This window comes from Schistocerca americana, chromosome 8, assembly GCF_021461395.2.
Source record: "Schistocerca americana isolate TAMUIC-IGC-003095 chromosome 8, iqSchAmer2.1, whole genome shotgun sequence".
Lineage (NCBI taxonomy): Eukaryota > Metazoa > Arthropoda > Insecta > Orthoptera > Acrididae > Schistocerca > Schistocerca americana.
The window spans coordinates 135,639,878-135,660,501 of record NC_060126.1 but is presented as its reverse complement, the minus strand read 5'-3'; the positions used below and the strand labels follow the sequence as shown (position 1 = coordinate 135,660,501).

At 44.5% G+C, this 20,624-nt stretch overlaps 1 protein-coding gene across 1 annotated transcript in view; it reads left to right on the top strand.

The window, feature by feature from the left end:
- Positions 1-4,253: 4,253 nt before the first annotated feature.
- The window catches only part of LOC124545626, a 258,100-nt gene continuing 241,729 nt past the window's right edge, over positions 4,254-20,624 (top strand). Inside the window, exon 1 of the mRNA XM_047124573.1 lies at positions 4,254-4,400. Within this exon, the coding sequence (XP_046980529.1) occupies positions 4,294-4,400 (107 nt within the window). The 5' untranslated portion in view covers positions 4,254-4,293. The remainder of the gene's footprint in view (positions 4,401-20,624) is intronic.

Here is a 20,624-nt window from a genome sequence, read left to right as displayed (position 1 = left end):
ATGTTATTACCTTAACAATCGTTTTATTAAAAAGAATATTCGCCATTAATATGTACAGTGAAATAATAACAGATGCACAATTGTTATAGGTATAGGGCACTTTTTACTGTTACCAATCAGGTTACTCTTAAAAACTGCGATATAAAGTTTTAACAGATTGAAATTTGCTTTGCTTATGACAGCGAACTGAGTGTTCTGTACGGACAAGCTACTCTGTAACTACAATGTATGATCTGAAGATGGGCAGCAAGCCCGAAACCGGTAACTGAAAATAAAGAATAGCGATCGAAGACTGAAACGCCATATTTTATCTATTTATGTTGTTGCTTATCGGTTTCATCTGACATTTTTTCATTTAGTCTCTTCTGGCACAAGACTTTGATAGAATGTTCTTGGAGTAGGTGCACCTAATAAGTTCTCACACCCACCGGGGCGTTTATGCGAGGTTCCTTCCTCCCTCACCCCCCCCCCCCCCCCTTTTCTTTAAAATGAGAGCACTTTTCAGTAAAAGCGGTCTGATGATACAATCAAGCTTCTGTGAACTCTTGTGTCTTTTATTCTTACACATCACTTTTTATTTTCAAGAACACCGTGAATTACTGAAGTTGTACCTTTACCTGCCCAATATTCATTTATGGGTATTGTGATTTTTAAAAGGTGTTTGTTATTCGTAATTCATCGTGTGCAGCAAACTCTGTTAGCGTCATTCCATTGATATTCAGTGTATTATCACTCTTTGTACGAACTATATCGTTAGGAGTGTCTTTCCTACTTGGGCATTTAAGTCTACCATGAGAAGGATGTAATACTTTTTTATTTTTTATTTTTGCTATAGTGTTTTTCCTTCTTATGGTGCATATAAAGACAGTATACTCAGCATAAGATGTAGCACTAGTATTTATAAATTTGTACGAATGTATTCTGCTCTTTAACACTTTCTTGCACTGAAATGAAGGCTCCAGCAGCAGCTGTTTGTTCTTGCAATACACTGCAATAGATCATTACATAAATCTGAATAATTCCGTCTTAGTAACCCATAAATTCGAACATTACATAAGTGTCACGGACGGCCATTCCTGTAATTGCTCTTCCTCTGTCGAGCTTTTGGTTTCATCAACGTTGAGTATTTCGTAGCAAAACGTGTATCAGCTCTCTTGGCGGTTGTTTGAGACAGTTTACGCAAACCAAGTAACACTGTGTATGAACCGTCGTCTGCCTGCTTCGATGTAACCTGCTGTACCGTTCGTTCCGTCACCTTGGCGTTACGTGACGTTACATTACAGACCGCTGCAGCGGGGGCAGCGTTATTTGAGCGGACAGGGTGACGGATGAAAGCGGCAGATTACTGGCTCACCTCAGCGAAGACGGCGCGCCGGCCGGCTCTTTTAGCGCGCACTTTGCTGCAATTGCCGGGAGTGCACTTAAATCAACCAGGCGGAGCGGTCTACCGGGGGCGCGGTGGGCGTGTTCGCAGCGCAGCGCCGCGAGTGACCAGAGCCATCTGTTAGCCAGGGGGCGAACCTCACCGCTCCTCACGCTAATGGCCCTCGGACGTGCCGTGGCGCCGGCGGTCGGTTTCGCGGAGGTTCGTCGCAGAAGACCTCGCGCTAAGTTGCTGCTCCTTCTACTGTTCTCGTACTAAAGGTTGAGGTTGAGGTTGAGGTTGAAGTCCGACTTCGATGGTTAAATGTTTTTTCAACATGCTCGAGTGAATGTAGACATATATCGGTTAATTAACACTGGTGGACCATTGGTTTAAAATTATGGTACGCTAAAGAGCGTGGTCTCAGCATGGCGGTACCGGTGTATGACTATTCGCTCTTGTTAAAACTAAAAGCAATGCTCGTTAACAACAGCCAGAACCATAAAAATCTTCACATTCAGTCTCCAGTATATCTGTTAAAAACAGTGGATGATGTAAGATGAGTGGTTGATCACGGAAATAGTAAGATGGGCAAACAACCCAAAAACAGAATGAGATTTTCACTCTACAGCGGAGTGTGCGCTGATATGAAACTTCCTGGCAGATTAAAACTGTGTGCCGGACCGAGACTCGAACTCGGGACCTTTGTCTTTCGCAGGCAAGTGCTCTACCAACTTTCTTTCTTTCTTTTTTTTTAAAAAAAAAAAATCTAATTTTGTTCGCTTTTGTTCGTTGCATGGGCTCGGGGAGAACGTCGTAAGACATCCGTTAAAGTTCGTTGTTGATCCATTAACTCAGTTTTTTTATTACAGAGGGCAGCTAACCCTCTGACCGAACACGCTGAGCTACCGTGCCGGCTTCCAACTGAGGTACCCAAGCACGACTCACGCCCCGTCCTCACAGCTTTAATTCTACCAGTACCTCGTCTCCTACCTTCTGCAAGTTTCGCAGGAGAGCTTCTGTAAAGTTTGGAAGGTAGGAGACCAGGTACTGGTAGAAGTAAAGCTGTGAGGACGGGGCGTGAGTCGTGCTTGGGTAGCTCAGTTGGTAGAGCACTTGCCCGCGAAAGGGAAAGGTCCCGAGTTCGAGTCTCGGTCCGGCACACAGTTTTAATCTGCCAGGAAGTTTCAACCCAAAAACACGTCAAAACCGTTGTAAAATTAAATTGGGCAAAAGTTCTGGCGTCACAGAAAATGTCAACAGTTTTCTTGCCTTCGTCTCGTCATCGCCTCAACTGGAGGGTAAGTCTCTCGGTAGTCCAGAGACTTCCTTCCTAGCAGCGTACAAGAACACTAAGGTAAAACATGCCACACCGCGAATGCGACGCTGCAAAACTGACATTCCGTTGTATCTTCATGCTGCAAAAGATAGCGTACATCATGTGGCTAAGTACAAGACTAACATGAGCAGCACGGACCTTAAGTATCCTGAAAGATGTGCTATCATATAGCTTAGAGTTTTTAGTCTTCGCAATTTAACTATTGACTCAGTCTCCTCATTGTGAATATGAAGGAGACGTTTTGAGACAGCAGTCCTGAAAAGCCATTTTCCAAGAGAGTTATAAGATTCCCTGTACAAATTGTTTTGTTGAATACACCGGCTACATTCAGAAAGTGATTGTTAGATACATAGAAGAAAAATATACTTGCTACGCTTATATCTTCAGCCTTGTGCTGGTGGCGAGACGCTTCCTTGACGACTGTCAATATTGGTTTAATTTATTCTGTTTGGAATCCAATGTTTTTTTGCCTTCCTAATCATATTTTTATGCACCTTACAGTACTGTTTATAATGGACTACTGCAGCTCAGTTGTGCTTATTTCTAAAGGGTTGATATAATAACCACATTGTTTTACATGATGTGTTTATCCCAGGAGTCAGCAGTCAGGTTGTCTGATAGTGCTACTAGCTGTCTTAAACGTGTCCAATGGAAAGCAGCTTCCAAAGCGCCTGAGAGATGTGGTGAGGAAGCTGCTATATTTGTCATTTATGTTAGCAGCGATACAAACATTCTGTGTGTGTGTGTCTGTGTGTGCGCGCGAGCGCGCATGGCCACGAACTTCTTTTTGTGTTAAAATTTCTGCATCATGGTCAGAGAGATAATTTACCCTTTTACTAACGGAACGCCCCTCTAGTATTGAAAAATCAACAAGAACCTTGTCTACAGACGTACTACTCTTTCCCTGGACTCTGGTTGAAAAGAATACGGTCTGCAACAGATTGGATGAATTTATGAGATCTTTCAACATTCTTCTCCTTATATAAACACTTATAAAATTAATACTTAAGTCGCCACAAAAAAGTACAAATATGTGTGAATTCCAAAGGGACCAAACTGCTGAGGTCATCGGTCCCGTTTACACACTACTTAAACTAACTTATCCTAAGAACAAAACACACACACACACACACACACACACACACACACACACACACACACACAAACATGTCCGAGGAACGACTCCGGCGGCAGGGGACGCGCAATCCGTGACATGGTGCCTCTAACCGTGCGGCCACTCCGCGCGGCGAAGTAGCCACATTCGACTGATGTTTTCTGTAGAGTGAAATAATAACTCTCTATAGCCTGAACAAAAATATCCTGAAATTGCGCGGAGTCCTCCCTCGGACATGTGTGTGTGTGTGTGTGTGTGTGTGTGTATGTTTGTTTGTGTTTGTTTGTGTGTAGATCTAGATGTAGCAAGTGTTGTTGTGAGCGAGCGGCAACATGTTTCCGCCACGACTTATGAACCTGGAGGTGTCTAGTGTTGTGACTGGTGGTGGCAGTGAGAGGTAGCAGGGTGTGACGGAGCGGTGTGTGGGTGTCGCAGGTGATGCAGCCCTGGTGACAACCGCAGTCTGCCGACGCCGCCATGGGGAACAAGCTGAGCTGCTCGTGTGCGCCACTGATCCGCAAGGCGTACCGCTACGAGGACTCTCCGTGGCAGACGTCGCGCCGCAGGGATGGTCACCTGCTCAGGTGAGGTCGCCGAAGCACAAACTTCTTCTCGCCTGTTCTAGTCTTCGATCCAAACACTGGTTGGATTAGCTCTCCACACTATCTTGTGTGAGGGATAGGGGACGTCGGAATGTATGGGGCTAGGGAAGAGTTACCGTTGATGATATGGATAACTAATGGGGAGGATCAGCCCGCCCGGCTAGCCGCGCGGTCTACCGCGCTGCTTCCCGAGCGAGAAGGCGTGCCGGTCCGCAGCACGAATCCGCCCGGCGGATTAATGTCGAGGCCTGGTGTGCCGGCCAGCCTGTGGAAGGTTTCTAAGGCGGTTTTCTATCAGCTTCGGCGAATGCGGGCAGGTTCCCATTATTGCGCCTCAGTTACACTATGTCGGCGGTTTCTGCGCAAACACTGTCTCGACGTACGCGTACGCTATAATTACTCTACCACGCAATCACTTGGAGTTACACTCGTCTGGTATGAGACGTTCCCAGGCGGGGTGGGGGGGGGGGGGGGTGGGGGGGGGTCCACCGGGGGCCGAAGTGCACAGTAACTCTGGGTTCGGTGTGGGGCGGCGGTCGGCGGTGGGGCGGGTGAACTGCTGTGGCCTGTTGTGGGGTTGTGAACCACTGAGGGCTACGGCGGGATGAGGCTTCTCCGTCGTTTTTAGATCCCCGGTTCAATACTCAATACACAACACACACAGTGTACCACGCCATGATAAAGGCTTGGTTAAATACCGGGTATGATGTTAATGGAAAAGCGTTATCACCAATTGAAATTGGATCTTCTAACAGGTCGAGAGTGGTAGACTCTATTGCACGTAATACGATTTGTAGTTCCAGTTCTGGCGTCAATGCTTCACGCGTTACAGCATCTTACTTCCTTATTACGTTACTAACTCTATTAGAAGAAACGTGCACTGCTCTAGGTATCGTTCTAAGACGATCAAAAGACCTTGTGGGGTCTTCGCTGAACGACCGAGCTGACATCTTTTGTTTATCCAGTCACGAAAGCAAACACGTTTCGCATTTCTTTTCTTAAGCTGTAATTTCATGCAAAAAGATCATTAACTACGTCACAACTCGTACAGCTACCAGAACTACGCGACAACGGTACTCACAAAACGACGAAACTGAAATGTACAGTGGTGACGCTTTGCTTACGGTCATACACGAAACCATCCGCGTGCAACTCGCTTCACGCAACGAGCTGCTCAACTAAGTGCCGTCGTGTAAAATAGCCATTAGAATGCAAATAATAACTCTGTGGTGTCCGAGTGTGCGCTTCTTGGTTCATCATATGTAATAGGGCTAGGCATAAAAAACTTTTTCTGATTGGCTACTAAAAAAATAAAAAAAATGTTTTTTTTAAATACTGGTTGACTCAGGTACCGCTACCTATAGGTTTTACGCAACCCACAATGCTTTCGGAAACCACATGTGCGATTTTCACATTCTCTTTCTTGCTATGCGTGAAGTATTAGGTCTACAGAAAAAATCCACTAGACATTTCCGTAGGAACTTTATTGGAGCTAAATTTTGTAAAGGATACGTTTCCACTGGAGATCATAATTTTTTAGTTATTCAAGAAAAACGGGTTTGAAGGTCATTTCCTTGAATAATTCGAAAACTACGGCCTCTAGCGAAAACGTGTCCCAGTATAAAATTTAACTAAATTAAATTTCCTACAAAGAGGTCCTACTCATTTTTTTATTGGACTTACAATTTACGCGTAGCGAGTAGGAGAATATGAAAATCAGGCGCACGCTTTTTGGAAGGTGTTGCCGCTTGCATAAAAACCTATAGGTAGTGCCAGATGAATCGCCCTGTATACAGTCTGTACAGACATACTGACATTACTTCTCAGCATATTCTCCACCCAGATTCAAACATCTGTTGTACTGTTGCCTTACCGCCTTTGTCCTTTCATTGAGGAATGATGCCGCCTGTTGTTTCAGTTGTTGAAAGCCTCCTTGAGCCCATCTGCGGTCGTGAAATACTGAGTAGCCAGCCAGGCCTTCATCTTGTGCAAGGGATGAAAGCCGCTTGGCGTGGACGGAAGTCTCGCACGCAAAATTTTGTCAACATATTGCACTAGTTCATCGCTCACACCTGTATGTCTTCCGTAACTACGTTTATAATGGACATCTGTGCCAGCCACCTTGAACTTTTGCACCACTCCCTCAAGCAGCCATTACTCACAACTAGGACTCGTTTTAAAAATATTGCATATACGATACATAGATATTTGTGAAATATCATTATGGTCTGTCGACTTATCGAAACGAAGTACCGATACATCGATATATCTAAGGGAAAAGCTTGGACACCGTCCTATAAAAATATCGGCTGCACATTGAAAATATACTGTCGGTTTTAGAGCTGAATATTCAAGTAATGATTTATTATTAGATATTTCTTAAATCAACGATCTAGCAACCTGGCTATCCCCCTTAGAGAGCCGGCCGGGTTGGTCGAGCAGTTAGAGGCGCTACAGTCTGGACCCACGCTATCGCTACGGTCGCAGGTTCGAATCCTGTCTCGGGCATGGATGTGTGTGATGTCCTTAGGCTCGTTAGTTTTAAGTAGTTCTAAGTTCTAGGGGACTGATGACCTAAGAAGTTAAGTCCCATAGTGCTCAGAGCCATTTCAACCATCTGAACCCCTTAGAGAAGTAATTGAAAGAAAAACGATGCACGTTCACGCTTGACGATGACCACTGTGCTAAAAATGGCACTTGTATGTAAATGGCTGAACAAACGGTGTACGATGGGTGTGTTGTTCGGTTCCATCACGTATAGGATTTGTCCGGAACACTTCATGTCGACTTACCTGTCTTTTATTTCAGAAACAGCCAGCAGACTACCAGCTGTAGTGTCAAAATTGCATGGTGAAGTTAAATGTTGCAGTTCTTCTTGGTACCACCGAGCGTCGATTACGTCAGCATTTTCCCTTATTCGTCTCCGCCCATCGCAAACGCAATCATTTAGAATTTTGTTCATCATTTTCAGCAACTGCTGTTGAAGAATGCACATGATTTTTAAAGCAATTGGTGTGCTTTTTCTTCGCATTCGAAACAGTGCAATGGGACTTCTTCGTTTGTGCCACATATACTTGCTTCTCACAGTGAAAGAAAATGATAGACGTGACTAAAGCTCAAAAATTAGGAAAACTCCTTCAAACAGTGAAAGCATAATTATGGTTTACTACAGTTTCAAAAGAACAACTTCAAATATTTACTGAAAATTGTGAAAACAAAATAATACAAAAGAAAAATATCGGTTTTCGTTACTGCCTTTTTGGTATCAATATATCGATATATATGTGAAGAAAATATCGCCGACCTACACTCCTGGAAATGGAAAAAAGAACACATTGACACCGGTGTGTCAGACCCACCATACTTGCTCCGGACACTGCGAGAGGGCTGTACAAGCAATGATCACACGCACGGCACAGCGGACACACCAGGAACCGCGGTGTTGGCCGTCGAATGGCGCTAGCTGCGCAGCATTTGTGCACCGCCGCCGTCAGTGTCAGCCAGTTTGCCGTGGCATACGGAGCTCTATCGCAGTCTTTAACACTGGTAGCATGCCGCGACAGCGTGGACGTGAACCGTATGTGCAGTTGACGGACTTTGAGCGAGGGCGTATAGTGGGCATGCGGGAGGCCGGGTGGACGTACCGCCGAATTGCTCAACACGTGGGGCGTGAGGTCTCCACAGTACATCGATGTTGTCGCCAGTGGTCGGCGGAAGGTGCACGTGCCCGTCGACCTGGGACCGGACCGCAGCGACGCACGGATGCACGCCAAGACCGTAGGATCCTACGCAGTGCCGTAGGGGACCGCACCGCCACTTCCCAGCAAATTAGGGACACTGTTGCTCCTGGGGTATCGGCGAGGACCATTCGCAACCGTCTCCATGAAGCTGGGCTACGGTCCCCCACACCGTTAGGCCGTCTTCCGCTCACGCCCCAACATCGTGCAGCCCGCCTCCAGTGGTGTCGCGACAGGCGTGAATGGAGGGACGAATGGAGATGTGTCGTCTTCAGCGATGAGAGTCGCTTCTGCCTTGGTGCCAATGTTGGTCGTATGAGTGTTTGGCGCCGTGCAGGTGAGCGTCACAATCAGGACTGCATACGACTGAGGCACACAGGGCCAACACCCGGCATCATGGTGTGGGGAGCGATCTCCTACACTGGCCGTACACCACTGGTGATCGTCGAGGGGACACTGAATAGTGCACGGTAAATCCAAACCGTCATCGAACCCATCGTTCTACCATTCCTAGACCGGCAATGGAACTTGCTGTTCCAACAGGACAATGCACGTCCGCATGTATCCCGTGCCACCCAACGTGCTCTAGAAGGTGTAAGTCAACTATCCTGGCCAGCAAGATCTCCGGATCTGTCCCCCATTGAGCATGTTTGGGACTGGATGAAGCGTCGTCTCACGCGGTCTGCACGTCCAGCACGAACGCTGGTCCAACTGAGGCGCCAGGTGGAAATGGCATGGCAAGCCGTTCCACAGGACTACATCCAGCATCTCTACGATCGTCTCCATGGGAGAATAGCAGCCTGCATTGCTGCGAAAGGTGGATATACACTGTACTAGTGCCGACATTGTGCATGCTTTGTTGCCTGTGTCTATGTGCCTGTGGTTCTGTCAGTGTGATCATGTGATGTATCTGACCCCAGGAATGTGTCAATAAAGTTTCCCCTTCCTGGGACAATGAATTCACGGTGTTCTTATTTCAATTTCCAGGAGTGTATATACCGATACTGTTTGGGGGAATATCGATATCTCGACATTTTGTCAACAGCCCTGCTTGTATCCCCATTTCCGCACACACAAAACAATCGACGATGCACCTCGGCGGCGTCGGCTCCTCCAGCTTGCAATAGACGAATGACAGAACGCACTTCCCAGATGGCGGAATACTCAATAACAACGTCGATTCCAGTAGCGTGTTGCTTACACACTGACGAACGCACAAGGGCCCGACTGGCGCAATATTACATTCGAAGTCATCTTTTTAACTCACGTAGCCGCCATGAAGGTAAAAGCTTTTGTTAACATTTAATAGCCTATTTGAGTTTAATTGATAACTAGTTTTGAGCTACTTACATTCATACAAACAATGTCAGCCTTCTATAGTTAGCTGCGTTATTATAAACCAAAAACGGATTCGTTGAAGAAAACGGAAAGGACGCGAAATGTCCCAGACAGGTTTGTGGCGTACAGTAAGGTATTCCACTTCTACCAGAACAGGAGGCCAATAATATCGATGATTTTAAAATCATGATATTATGCCATGATCGTTAGAGGACGCATAAAGATATATAATGAACCCTGGACAACAAAATCCACTCGTAAACCAAGAAGCGGGCCACTGTAGCTGTGATGTCAATGATGATTATCGCCAATGATGATTCTTTTGCAATATGACGCGGAACCATAGCAATAACATATATTAACTAAGACAGGCGACGTAAGCCTACAAAATTGTATGGAAGCTCTTACTGGACCTTCCAGTTTTCCGTTTCGTCCCTGTTAACCGCTGGGTCCCTTCTGCCCCCCACAGTTCACTGGCATTCACCGGCAGGTCTTACAAATTAGCACTACAGTCAGTTTTCATCAGTTACAGGCGTCGTATTCCTTAATATGAACATCAGCAGTGGCCAGTGATGTTACAGCCAACAAGCTAAGCATTGGCTGGCTCTGAGCACCATGGGACTTAACTACTGAGGTCATCAGTCCCCTAGAACTTAGAACTACTTAAACCTAACTAACCTAAGGACATCACACACATCCATGCCCGAGGCAGGATTCGAACCTGCCCTGCGACCGCAGCGGTCACACGGTTCCAAACTGACGTGCTTAGAACCGCACGGCCACACCGGCCGGCTAGCTAAGCAATGTGTCTTCAGCAGGCGCAACAGCGGGCTAGGATTTAATTGCACTCCACACCGCCTCTTGTTCTACTTTTTGCTCGCCTCACATGGAAAACGGTTGTAAGAAGACAGGATATGCAGGCAATGTCAGTATATAAACGAGGATTAGCCATCATGATGTCATTGTAGCTACTACGGTCACGAAAGTTAATAAACCAGTCAAGAAGGCTAGAAGAGAGTTGCTGCTAGATAGAGCAGATAAGCAGTTGTTAGCATCTCAGAGAGTGAGCTGACATCACTTAGTTCCAGTAAGAGTGGTTACGGACAAAGTTCAAGCAGACTGTAAATAGTGGTCTGGAGAGATGATGATGATGGTGTTTGGTTTGTGGGGCCCTCAACTGCGCGGTCATCAGCGCCCGTACAAAGTTCCAATTTTTCTCACAGTCAATTTTTTTATGCAGTCCAACCTAGACACTGTCACAAATGACGATGATGAAACGATGAGGACAACACAAACACCCAGTCCCTCTGCAGAGTAAATCCCTAACTCCTGGAGAGTTGTGTGCCTAGTAAGCGGATAATGGATGGAAAAGATCCACCATAGCTTAATAACGAAATTCGGAAGATGCTCAAGAAGCAGAGGCCGCTACAATCTCGGATCAAAAGACAGCTCACAAACGACGGCAAGCGAAGATTAGTAGAGATTCGTGCGTCTGTGAAAAGATATGTGCGCGAAACATACAACATACAACAACTACCTTAGCAAAAGATCTGGCAGAGAATCCGAGAAAATGTGTAAAATCACTAAGTGGGTCTAAGGCTTCCAAAAAATGGTTCAAATGGTTCTAAGCACTATGCGACTTAACATCGAAGGTCATCAGTCCCCTAGACTTAGAACTACTTAAACCTAACTAACCTAAGGACATCACACACATCCATGCCCGAGGCAGGATTCGAACCTGCGACAGCGCGGTTCCTGACTGAAGTGCCTAGAACCGCTCGGCCACCGCGGCCGGCTCTAAGGCTTCCATTCAGTCCCTTGTTGACCAGTATGGTGGGGCAGTTGAAGAAAACGAAATCCATAGTTTTAAATTTGACGTTCAAGAAAAAGTTCACGCAAGAGTCTCATACAAACATACTGTCATTTGACTATTGGACAGATTCACGTACGGAGGACACAGTACTAAGCATCCCCGACGTAGAGGAACAACTGAAAGATTTGAAAGCAAATAAGTCACCAGGTCCGGATGCGATCCCAGTTCGGTTTTACAAAGTATACTCTACCGCACTGGCCCCTTACCTAGTTTACATTTATCGCGAATCTCTCGACGAGCACAAAGTACCAAGCGACTGGAAAAAAGCACAGGTGACCTCCGTATATAGGAAGTGTAAGAAAACGGACCTGTTAAATTACAGACCTATATCCGTAACTACTGTTTGCTACAGATTCCTAGAACATATTCTCAGTTCGAATATAATAAATTGGGACTGAGAAACTTGTGTCCACGAATCAGCATTGGTTTAGAAAGCATCGATCGTGCGACACTCCACTTACCCTTTTCTAAAGGCTAATTCGTTTTTGATGTATGGCAATGTATAGTTACATTTACTGTTATTTACCTGTGTGGTAATGTGGAGTTAATTCGTGATTAGAGAAACAGTTAAGCTCATATTTAAGTTCATAAGTAACCTCGTAATTCTTGAAAGTGATCAGCAATGCAAAAGTTAACCAGAAATGCAACATTAAATGTGTACTGCAACACTCGTTGTGAGAAGACAATCTGTTGTGTTAAATTCAAGAAAACTGTCCTGTTAGCAATAATAAAGCAATCTGACTGAGAGAAAGATATGAAATATGGATAGCTACCAAAAATGCCCTGTCTGAAAGTATGTCACTCTCAAAATGTTAACTGTATCAAACGTAAATTATAAATGAAGTACCTGTCTGCGCAATTAATAAATGCTGTGCTGCTGGTGTCTCCAACTACTGCAGCTGCTTTGATAGTAAAAAAAAAAAAAAAAAAAAAAAAATTCAACTACTCGCAACGTGATGTGTAATGCATGCATTAAACTATGGACACACTGACAAAACTTTTGTGCTCATAAATCTCACTGCTATAGTTATCATTGTCAATTAAAGTTCTGTTACTGAGGAACTCGGGAGAGTAAAATTATGTACGTGAAACTTGAAATAAAGAGAGGAATTCTGCTTGATGGAAAAACAATAAAGTAACTGTGTTAAGAAAACTTGACATCCTTAAGACAAAATATTTTCACGCTTGTAATAAGAAAAATTCATTCTACATTAATAGTGGTAAAACCTGAACAAATTCTCTTTACTTTCTTACAAACACATATGCTGTCCACCTTTCAGGAAAAATCAGTAAATCAAACATTTTTACATTGTCATAAAAATCTCACTTCTAAATTTCTGACCAAATTAATTACTACGCTTCGATGTCTTGCAAAATGCACTATTGCATTACCTTTTGAAGTCTCCTCAATGAATTCACAAAATATCTCTCCAGAAATGAAAAATGATGTAACAGATGCACACAGCGCAACCTAAACAAATCTTACTCCATTACAAGACACTCTCTCTCTCTCTCTCTCTCTCTCTCTCTCTCTCTCTCTCTCTCCAAGACTGTACTCCACTCACAGGCAAAGGTTCTACTAACAGTGTCTCTTTAGCAGAGATTTTGCCCGCTATTACTCAGATGCTATTGATGCTTTACATTTCTGCGTGACATACAAAAATTACTAAAACTACAATTTTTTGTATAAAGCAAAGTCCTTACAACGGTGGCCTATTGCAGGCTGTTAACGAAGGTACGAGCGTATGGAATAAGTTCACAGATACGTGAGAGGCTCGAACACTTCTTAAGTGATAGAATCCAGTATTTTGTCCTCGACGGCGAGTGTTCATCAGAGACAAGAGTATCGTCAGGAGTGCCCCAGGGAAGTGTGACAGGACCGCTGTGGTTCTCTATATATGTAAATGATTAGGAGGACGGGGTTGGCAGAAATCTGCGGTTGTTTGCTGATGATGCTGTGGTGTACGGTAAGGTGTCGAAGTTGAGTGATTGCAGGATGATACAAGATGACTTAAGCAAAATTTCTAGTTGGTGTTATGGATGGCATTAGCTCTAAATGTGGGAAAATGTAAGTCAGTGCGGATGAGTGGAGAACAAAACCCTGTAATGTTCGGATACAGTATTAGTAGCGTGCTGCTTGGTACAGTCACGGCATTTATATATCTGGACGTAACGCTGCAAAGCGATATGAGAAGGGAGCAGCATGTGAGGACTATGGTAGGGAAAGCGAATGGTCGACTTCGGTTTGTTGGGAGAATTTTAGGAAAGTATAGCTCATCTGTAAAGGAGACCGTATATTGGAGGTTGGTGCGTGCTGTTCTTGAGTACTGATCGGGTGTTTGCGAATCATGCCAGGTCGGATTGATGGAGGCTATCAAAGCAATTCAGAGGCGGGGTGTTAGATTTGTTACCGGTAGGTTATAACAACACGTGTTACGGAGATGCTTCGGGAACTCAAATGTGAATTCTGGGAGGGAAGGCGACGTTCTTTTCGATGAACAGCACCGAGAAAATTCAGAGAACCGGCATTTGAAGCCAACTGCAGCATGATTCAACTCGTGCCAATATACGTTGCAGGTAATGATCAGGAAGAAGAGATACCAGAAATTAGGTCCCATATGGACGCTTATAGAGAGTTTTTCCTCTCTCGCTCTGCTTGGAATAGGAAAGCATATGCTTAGTGGTGGTACAAGGTACTCTCTGCCACGCACCGTACGGTGGCTTGCGGAGTATCTGTGTTGATGTAGATGTGGACGTGACTCCAGAAACTACTGCAAATGGGGAGGCGTGGAGGAGAGCAGTGTTGATACCGCTCATGTTTAATTAGTGACTGCTTTGTGGAATTATTAACAGGAAACGAGTAATGGCTGCCTTACTAAAAGCACGCCTAATCAAAAATTTAGGCATTATGAATAGCTATGGACATCGTTGCTGATGAGATTTAAAGAATAATTGAGGTAGACCCAGACCAGTCGGAGCTATCCGAACTGGGGGCGATCCCAGACACTCGAGAAGTACTCAAGAACGGGTACGCACAACTGTTCTGTACGCGGTCTCCTTTGTAGATGAGCTACGCTTTCCTAAAGCTTTTCCAATAAACCGAAGTCGACTGTTCGCCTTCCCTAATAGTGGTCTTTCGTGCTCGTTCCGTATCATAACGCTTTGCAGCGTTGCACGTAGAGATTTATTAGACGCTTTGTCAAGCAGCACTTCATTGATACTGTATTCAAACATTATAGAATTGTTTCTCCTACTCTTCTGTATTACCATAGACTTTTTAAGATTTAGAGCAAGTTGCCACATATTACGCAAAATACAATTTCTGTCTAGTTTTCATGTATACTTCTACCGTCACTCAACGATACATTCTCGTATATTACAGCATCATCAGCGAACAGCCGTAGAGTGCTACTCACCCTATCCGTCAGATTATTTACGTTAATGCAGAACAAAAGCGTTTATATCACACTTTCCTGGGGCACTCCTGGCTACACCCTTCTTTCTGATGAACACTTGTTGTTGAGGACAACATATTGCGTTCCATTACTTAAGAAGTCTTCGAGCCACTCACAAATCTGGGAACATATTTCGTGTGATCGAACCGTCGTTAAAAGTCTGCCATGGGGCACCCTATCAAATGCTTTCCAGAAATCTAGGAATATGGAATGTGCTGGTTGCCCATCATCCATTGTTCGCAGGATATCTTGCGAGAAAAGGGGAAGCTGAGTTTCACTTTAACAACACTTTCTAACTCCTTGCTGTTTTGTGAACAACATCTTTTCAGTTTTGTGGAAACGTGCGATATTCGAACTGAGAATATATTAAAGAGTTCTGCAGCACTGCGTCGTTAAGGATGCGGGTCTGTAATTTTGCAGATCTGTTCGTTTACGCTACTTATATGCATATGTCTTCTACGCTTTCTTTCAGTCGACTGGGCCCTGGGCGATAGATTCCATACACACCGTCCTCCTCTTTGCCAATTGTCTCTAGTACGTCTTCATCGATTACTTCACAAACCCGATTCAGCTTCATTGCCGTACACCACATTTCAATTCTTTCATTAACTTCTTCTTGTTCTTCTAACGCTAGTACAACAACTACTACTACTATCACTATACTACAACTAAACTGTCCGAACAGGTCTCAGAAGACCCAACGGTACCTACCGACCACAGTGTCGTCCTCAGCCGATTAGGGTCAGTGGCTTGGCTTCAAATGGCTCTGAGCACTATGGGACTCAACATCTTAGGTCATAAGTCCCCTAGAACTTAGAACTACTTAAACCTAACTAACCTAAGGACATCACACACACCCATGCCCGAGGCAGGATTCGAACCTGCGACCGTAGCAGTCCCGCGGTTCCGGACTGCAGCGCCAGAACCGCTAGACCACCGCGGCCGGCTTAGGGTCAGTGGCATCCAAGTTCTAGCCAAGCCCGACACCGCTTAACGTCCGTGATCTGACGGGAATAGATGTTACAGATGGTTCAAGTGACTCTAAGCACTATGGGACTTAACATCTGTGGTCATCAGTCCCCTAGACTTAGAACTACTTAAACCTAACCAACCTAAGGACATTACTCACATCCATGCCTGAGGCAGGATTCGAACCTGCGACCGCAGCAGCAGCGCGGTTCCGGACTGAAGCGCCTAGAATCGCTTGTCCACAGTGGCCGGCTGATGTTACAAATGTGGCGAGGCCGTTGTCCCTATTACTACTGCTGACTTTCATTGTAATAGCGTTCGTTACGCAGTGCCACGTAGTGGGATATCCCAAACATACTCTTGTGAAGTATAGTTTAATCCAGGAAACCGGTAGCGTTCTTCTGATCATAAAAGGATTTTTGTGTAGCGTAAGTAGGCTTCTGATGTTGCCTTTGCATTGGGAGACTTCAACAAGACGTGAAAGTACTTTACCTCAATAGAAAGCTTGAATACCATGTTATGTGATGTCCGATAATATAAAATAAACAGAGATATGGCGTAATGTAAAAACAATTTATTATTGGTGCTGCAGTTCTAAACTTCAGACTCTCATGAATATTTTCTGCTCGTGTGCAATGCAGCATGCCATCGTTCAATCATCATATGGAAGATAAGACGGCCTGTACACTGGGGTGGATCAGGTTTATCGTCCTGTCCGTAATTTTGTACAGTTGTGTGCAAATGATATTCAATTATCTTACAATTTTTTCCAGTGCTGCTGTCTGAACGAAGGAGCATCATTTTGAATTCATATATTTATATATTGGCACGAAATCTAATAATCTGTGGCCATAAAATTGTTTTCCAAATTAATTACATGTACAACGACTGTGGAAACTAGTTGAAGAGTTCATTGCTCCTCTGTTTCATACATAATAGGAACTCAAAGGTGTGAAAGTCCCTGAAAAGACCAGTAAAGTGTAAATACCCTCCCTTTTCAATTTTTCGTTTTTTGAAGTTAGGGAGTTCACTCTAGTTTACAGCTATCTGACATGTTGCACCAGACACGCAGATGGCTATTACAATGAACCAACTGACCTGCACATTGCATCATTTACGTATGGGAGACTACTTTGTATGGACTACACCTACATTTACAATGTGCAATCCATTGTACTGCACGTGGCGGAGGACATGTACGATTGTACCAGTTATTAATGTCTTTTCCTGTGCCATTCACATATGCAACGCAGGAAGAACGAATGTTCAAATGCCACCGTGCGTACTTCAGTTAATGTAACCTTGCCCTCACGATGCTTACTGGAACTATACGTTGAGGGTTGTAGTACATTCCTTGGCTTAGCATTTAAGAACCGATTTTTGAAACTTTCTAAGTAGGCGTTATTGCGATAGATTACGTCTTTCTTCATGAGTCTGTCTTTTAAGTTTCTTCGCCATCTCTGTGACGCTTTTACAGGGTCAAGGAATTCCTGACAATTGGTGCTGCCCTGATCCGAGCACAATCAATATTCCCAGTTAGTCCTGTTTGACACGGTTATCACACACTTGTGCAGTATTCTAGGATGGGTCGCGAGAGTGATTTGTAATAAGTCTCCTTTGTAGACTGACTGCATTTCTGTAGTATTCTACCAATAAACAGAACTTTGCCAACTACTTTATTCACTACTGAGCCTGCGTGACCATACAATCTCATATCCCGACGTACTGTTACATCAAGGTATTTGTACGAGTAGATGGTTTCCGGCTATGACTACGTTCCCCTCGTTTTGTGAAGTGCACAGTTTTACGTTTCTGAACATTTAAAGCAAGCTGCCGATCTTTGTTCAACTTTGAAACCTTTTTAAGATATAATATCGTTAGCCATTTGTTGCCCAATCGCCCTCAGTTGAGTTAATAATTATCAACATCATATTATTAAGATGTGACTGAACATTTGTGCAGCGTGCTTCAGACAGTACTTGATAATAAATAACAGCATTATCTGTGACTGATTGTTCTGGAATGATAAAAAGTCACTCAAATTAACCGCGCTTTATTTGTACACATGTAGCAAGTTAATGGTCACTCACCAATGTCTCTCAGTACATGACTGATGATGCTTAGCTACGTTAGTCGGTTACCACCAACTATTTTGACGGTAGAGATATTTCAGTTATTTAGTTGCTTCACGCGACAGTGAAATAGATTTCTTCGGGCCACCTTAAAAGTGAGTTAGCGATGTGGTACTAGGTGCTGTTATTCACCTAACGCTCTGTGCTGTTCAAACTGCTTAGAACTCACAACTCTGCACTTTTTATTTAAAAAAATAAAAGGTTTTTATTTCAACAACAACAACATGATACATAAACAACCCATCACCTAATACATTAGTGGGTCCTAATTTATACAAGTGTTTACAATTACTACAGCATTTGTTTTGTTAGTTACTTGGTACGATAGTTATTTTACTTCCATTATGCACCATGGGACTTAACTTCTGAGGTCATCAGTCCCCTAGAACTTAGAACTACTTAAACCTAACTAACCTAAGGACATCACACACATCCATGCCCGAGGCAGGATTCGAACCTGCGACCGTAGCGGTCGCGCGGTTCCAGACTGTAGCGCCTAGAACTGCTCGGCCACTCAGGCCGGCCTCCTGGCACCGGGCTGGCCCGAGATGTTTTGAGTCGCTGTAGTTTTATACTAATGGTGTTATCATAACTTATCCTACGTCTTAACCTAATTCTAATCCTACTGTCAAATCCGGTGCACAGAGTCTGACCGGATTTAAGTCTGCTTTAGTCTGTTATTGGTTGTTTCTTAGGTATTCTTTTAGTACTTTGCTAGATATCTCATTAGCACGGTTGTTTAAGATTTAGAAATGGTCCTCATGTCTGAGCAGATGGTACGTGTCGTTATTTGGTAATTGAGGTCCTAGCTGTGATGCGACGTCGTCGAAGAGGTGTCTCTCATACACCAAATGGTCTGGGGTGCCCTGTGGGGTCCCACAGTCACTCGTTGGTGTAGCCCATTCCCCATACCGGCTTAGGTATGCGGGGTAGGGTCTGTGTCCAGTAAGGAAGTGCAGCAGCCCTCTTGTTGGCTTGAGATGTTTGAGCTGGAGTCGCTCCTTGATATCAGGCAGCAGTTCGTGTGTTCGACGTCCTGTTTCGTCGGTATCCCATTGCTCTTGCCATAGCTGCTATCCCCTATGTTTAATTTCAGATTTAGTGCCCAAGTGTGTTCCCATTAATTCAACTATTCTTTCCCTTTTACGCTTTTTAGCCCAATACCATGCAGCCTGTTCCCTGATTTTGATATCGAAGGATATTATTTCATGCAGACCACATAACTTAACTGTCGCACAGTTTCTTCTTCGTGACAGTTCTCCACAGACACTGCAAGAGCAACGAAGACGTTCCTATACCATTTTCTCTGGGACGTCTTTGATCTCCCACCACACAGCCCGAAAACAGCCCAATAATCATATGATATCCTGTACTTTTGCTTCAAGTAATTATTTTACATGAATTTTCAAACACGAATATAGTGAAATACAAGGGTTATTCGGAAAGTAAGTTCCTATCGGTTGCCCAATGGAAACCACTGTGAAATGAGAAACTTTTTTTTTTTTTCATGAGTTAACTACACCTTCCAGTAGCGTTATACCAACTTTACAGCGTTCTCATCATAGAAGGCAGCGTGCTTTCCGCCGATTCTCTACGCTGGTATGCAGCTCGTTGTCTGTGCTAAGATGTAGTTTTCGAAGCCAGCGGTTCATGTATGCAGAGATGAAAATCATAAGGAACTACTTTCGGGCTGTGTGATGGGCGATCAAAGACTTCCCATCGAAAATGCTACAGGAACGTCTTCGTTGCTTCTGTGGAGAACTGTCATGAAGAAGAAACTGCATGACAGTTATGTGGTTCAAAATGGTTCAAATGGCTCTGAGCATGGTTTAAATGGCTCTGAGCACTATGGGACTTATCTGTGGTCATCAGTCCCCTAGATCGTAGAACTACTTAAACCTAACTAACGTAAGGACATCACACAAATCCATGCCCGAGGCAGGATTCGAACCTGCGACCGTAGCGGTCACGCGGTTTCAGACTGAAGCGCCTAGAACCGCACGGCCACACCGGCCGGCGACAGTTATGTGGACTGCATGAAATCATGCGAAGACTCCGGGCATACTTGGCGGAAGATACTATTTTCTAGGCATCTTTACGTGCTCACTGTGCTCCCAGAACTCGAGAGAGCGACGTGACGCTACCGACGAGCATACTAGAGACACTGGCTGTCGTAGAGGCCCCTTATTGCTAGAGTGCCCGCACAACCGACACGCCAGATGGGTTGCCGACCCCCTTTCAGGAGGGCGGAGAGAACCATCGCCAGCAGAGACAGACAATAACATAATTTCCAAATAAACATGCAACTACTTCGCCAGACAACATGTGACAGTGTTCCACCAATCGGAACTCACATGAATAATGTAACACTCCGCCGACCTGGCTTTATAAGCACACCTAGACCATCAGATCGGCCCCAACGCCTTTCGTTTTCTCCTCTCCCCCCCATTTTCTTCCCCCTCCTCTGTGCAGGTCCCCCCTCCCATTTGCCCTTGCCTGTGGAGGGTCATCTTCGTGCCGACCTTTTAGTGCAGTTTTCCTAGTGATTGTTAAGTGTTGTGCGTCTTTTCCGAAGTGTTGCGAACGGACATCATGCTGTCGCAGGTTGTGATTTTTTTATATCTCTTGCGAAGAGAATCCAGACAGTCGCCGTGTTTTTTTAATTGTCTGTCTACTTTGTCCCTGTCTGCTTCCTGTGTATT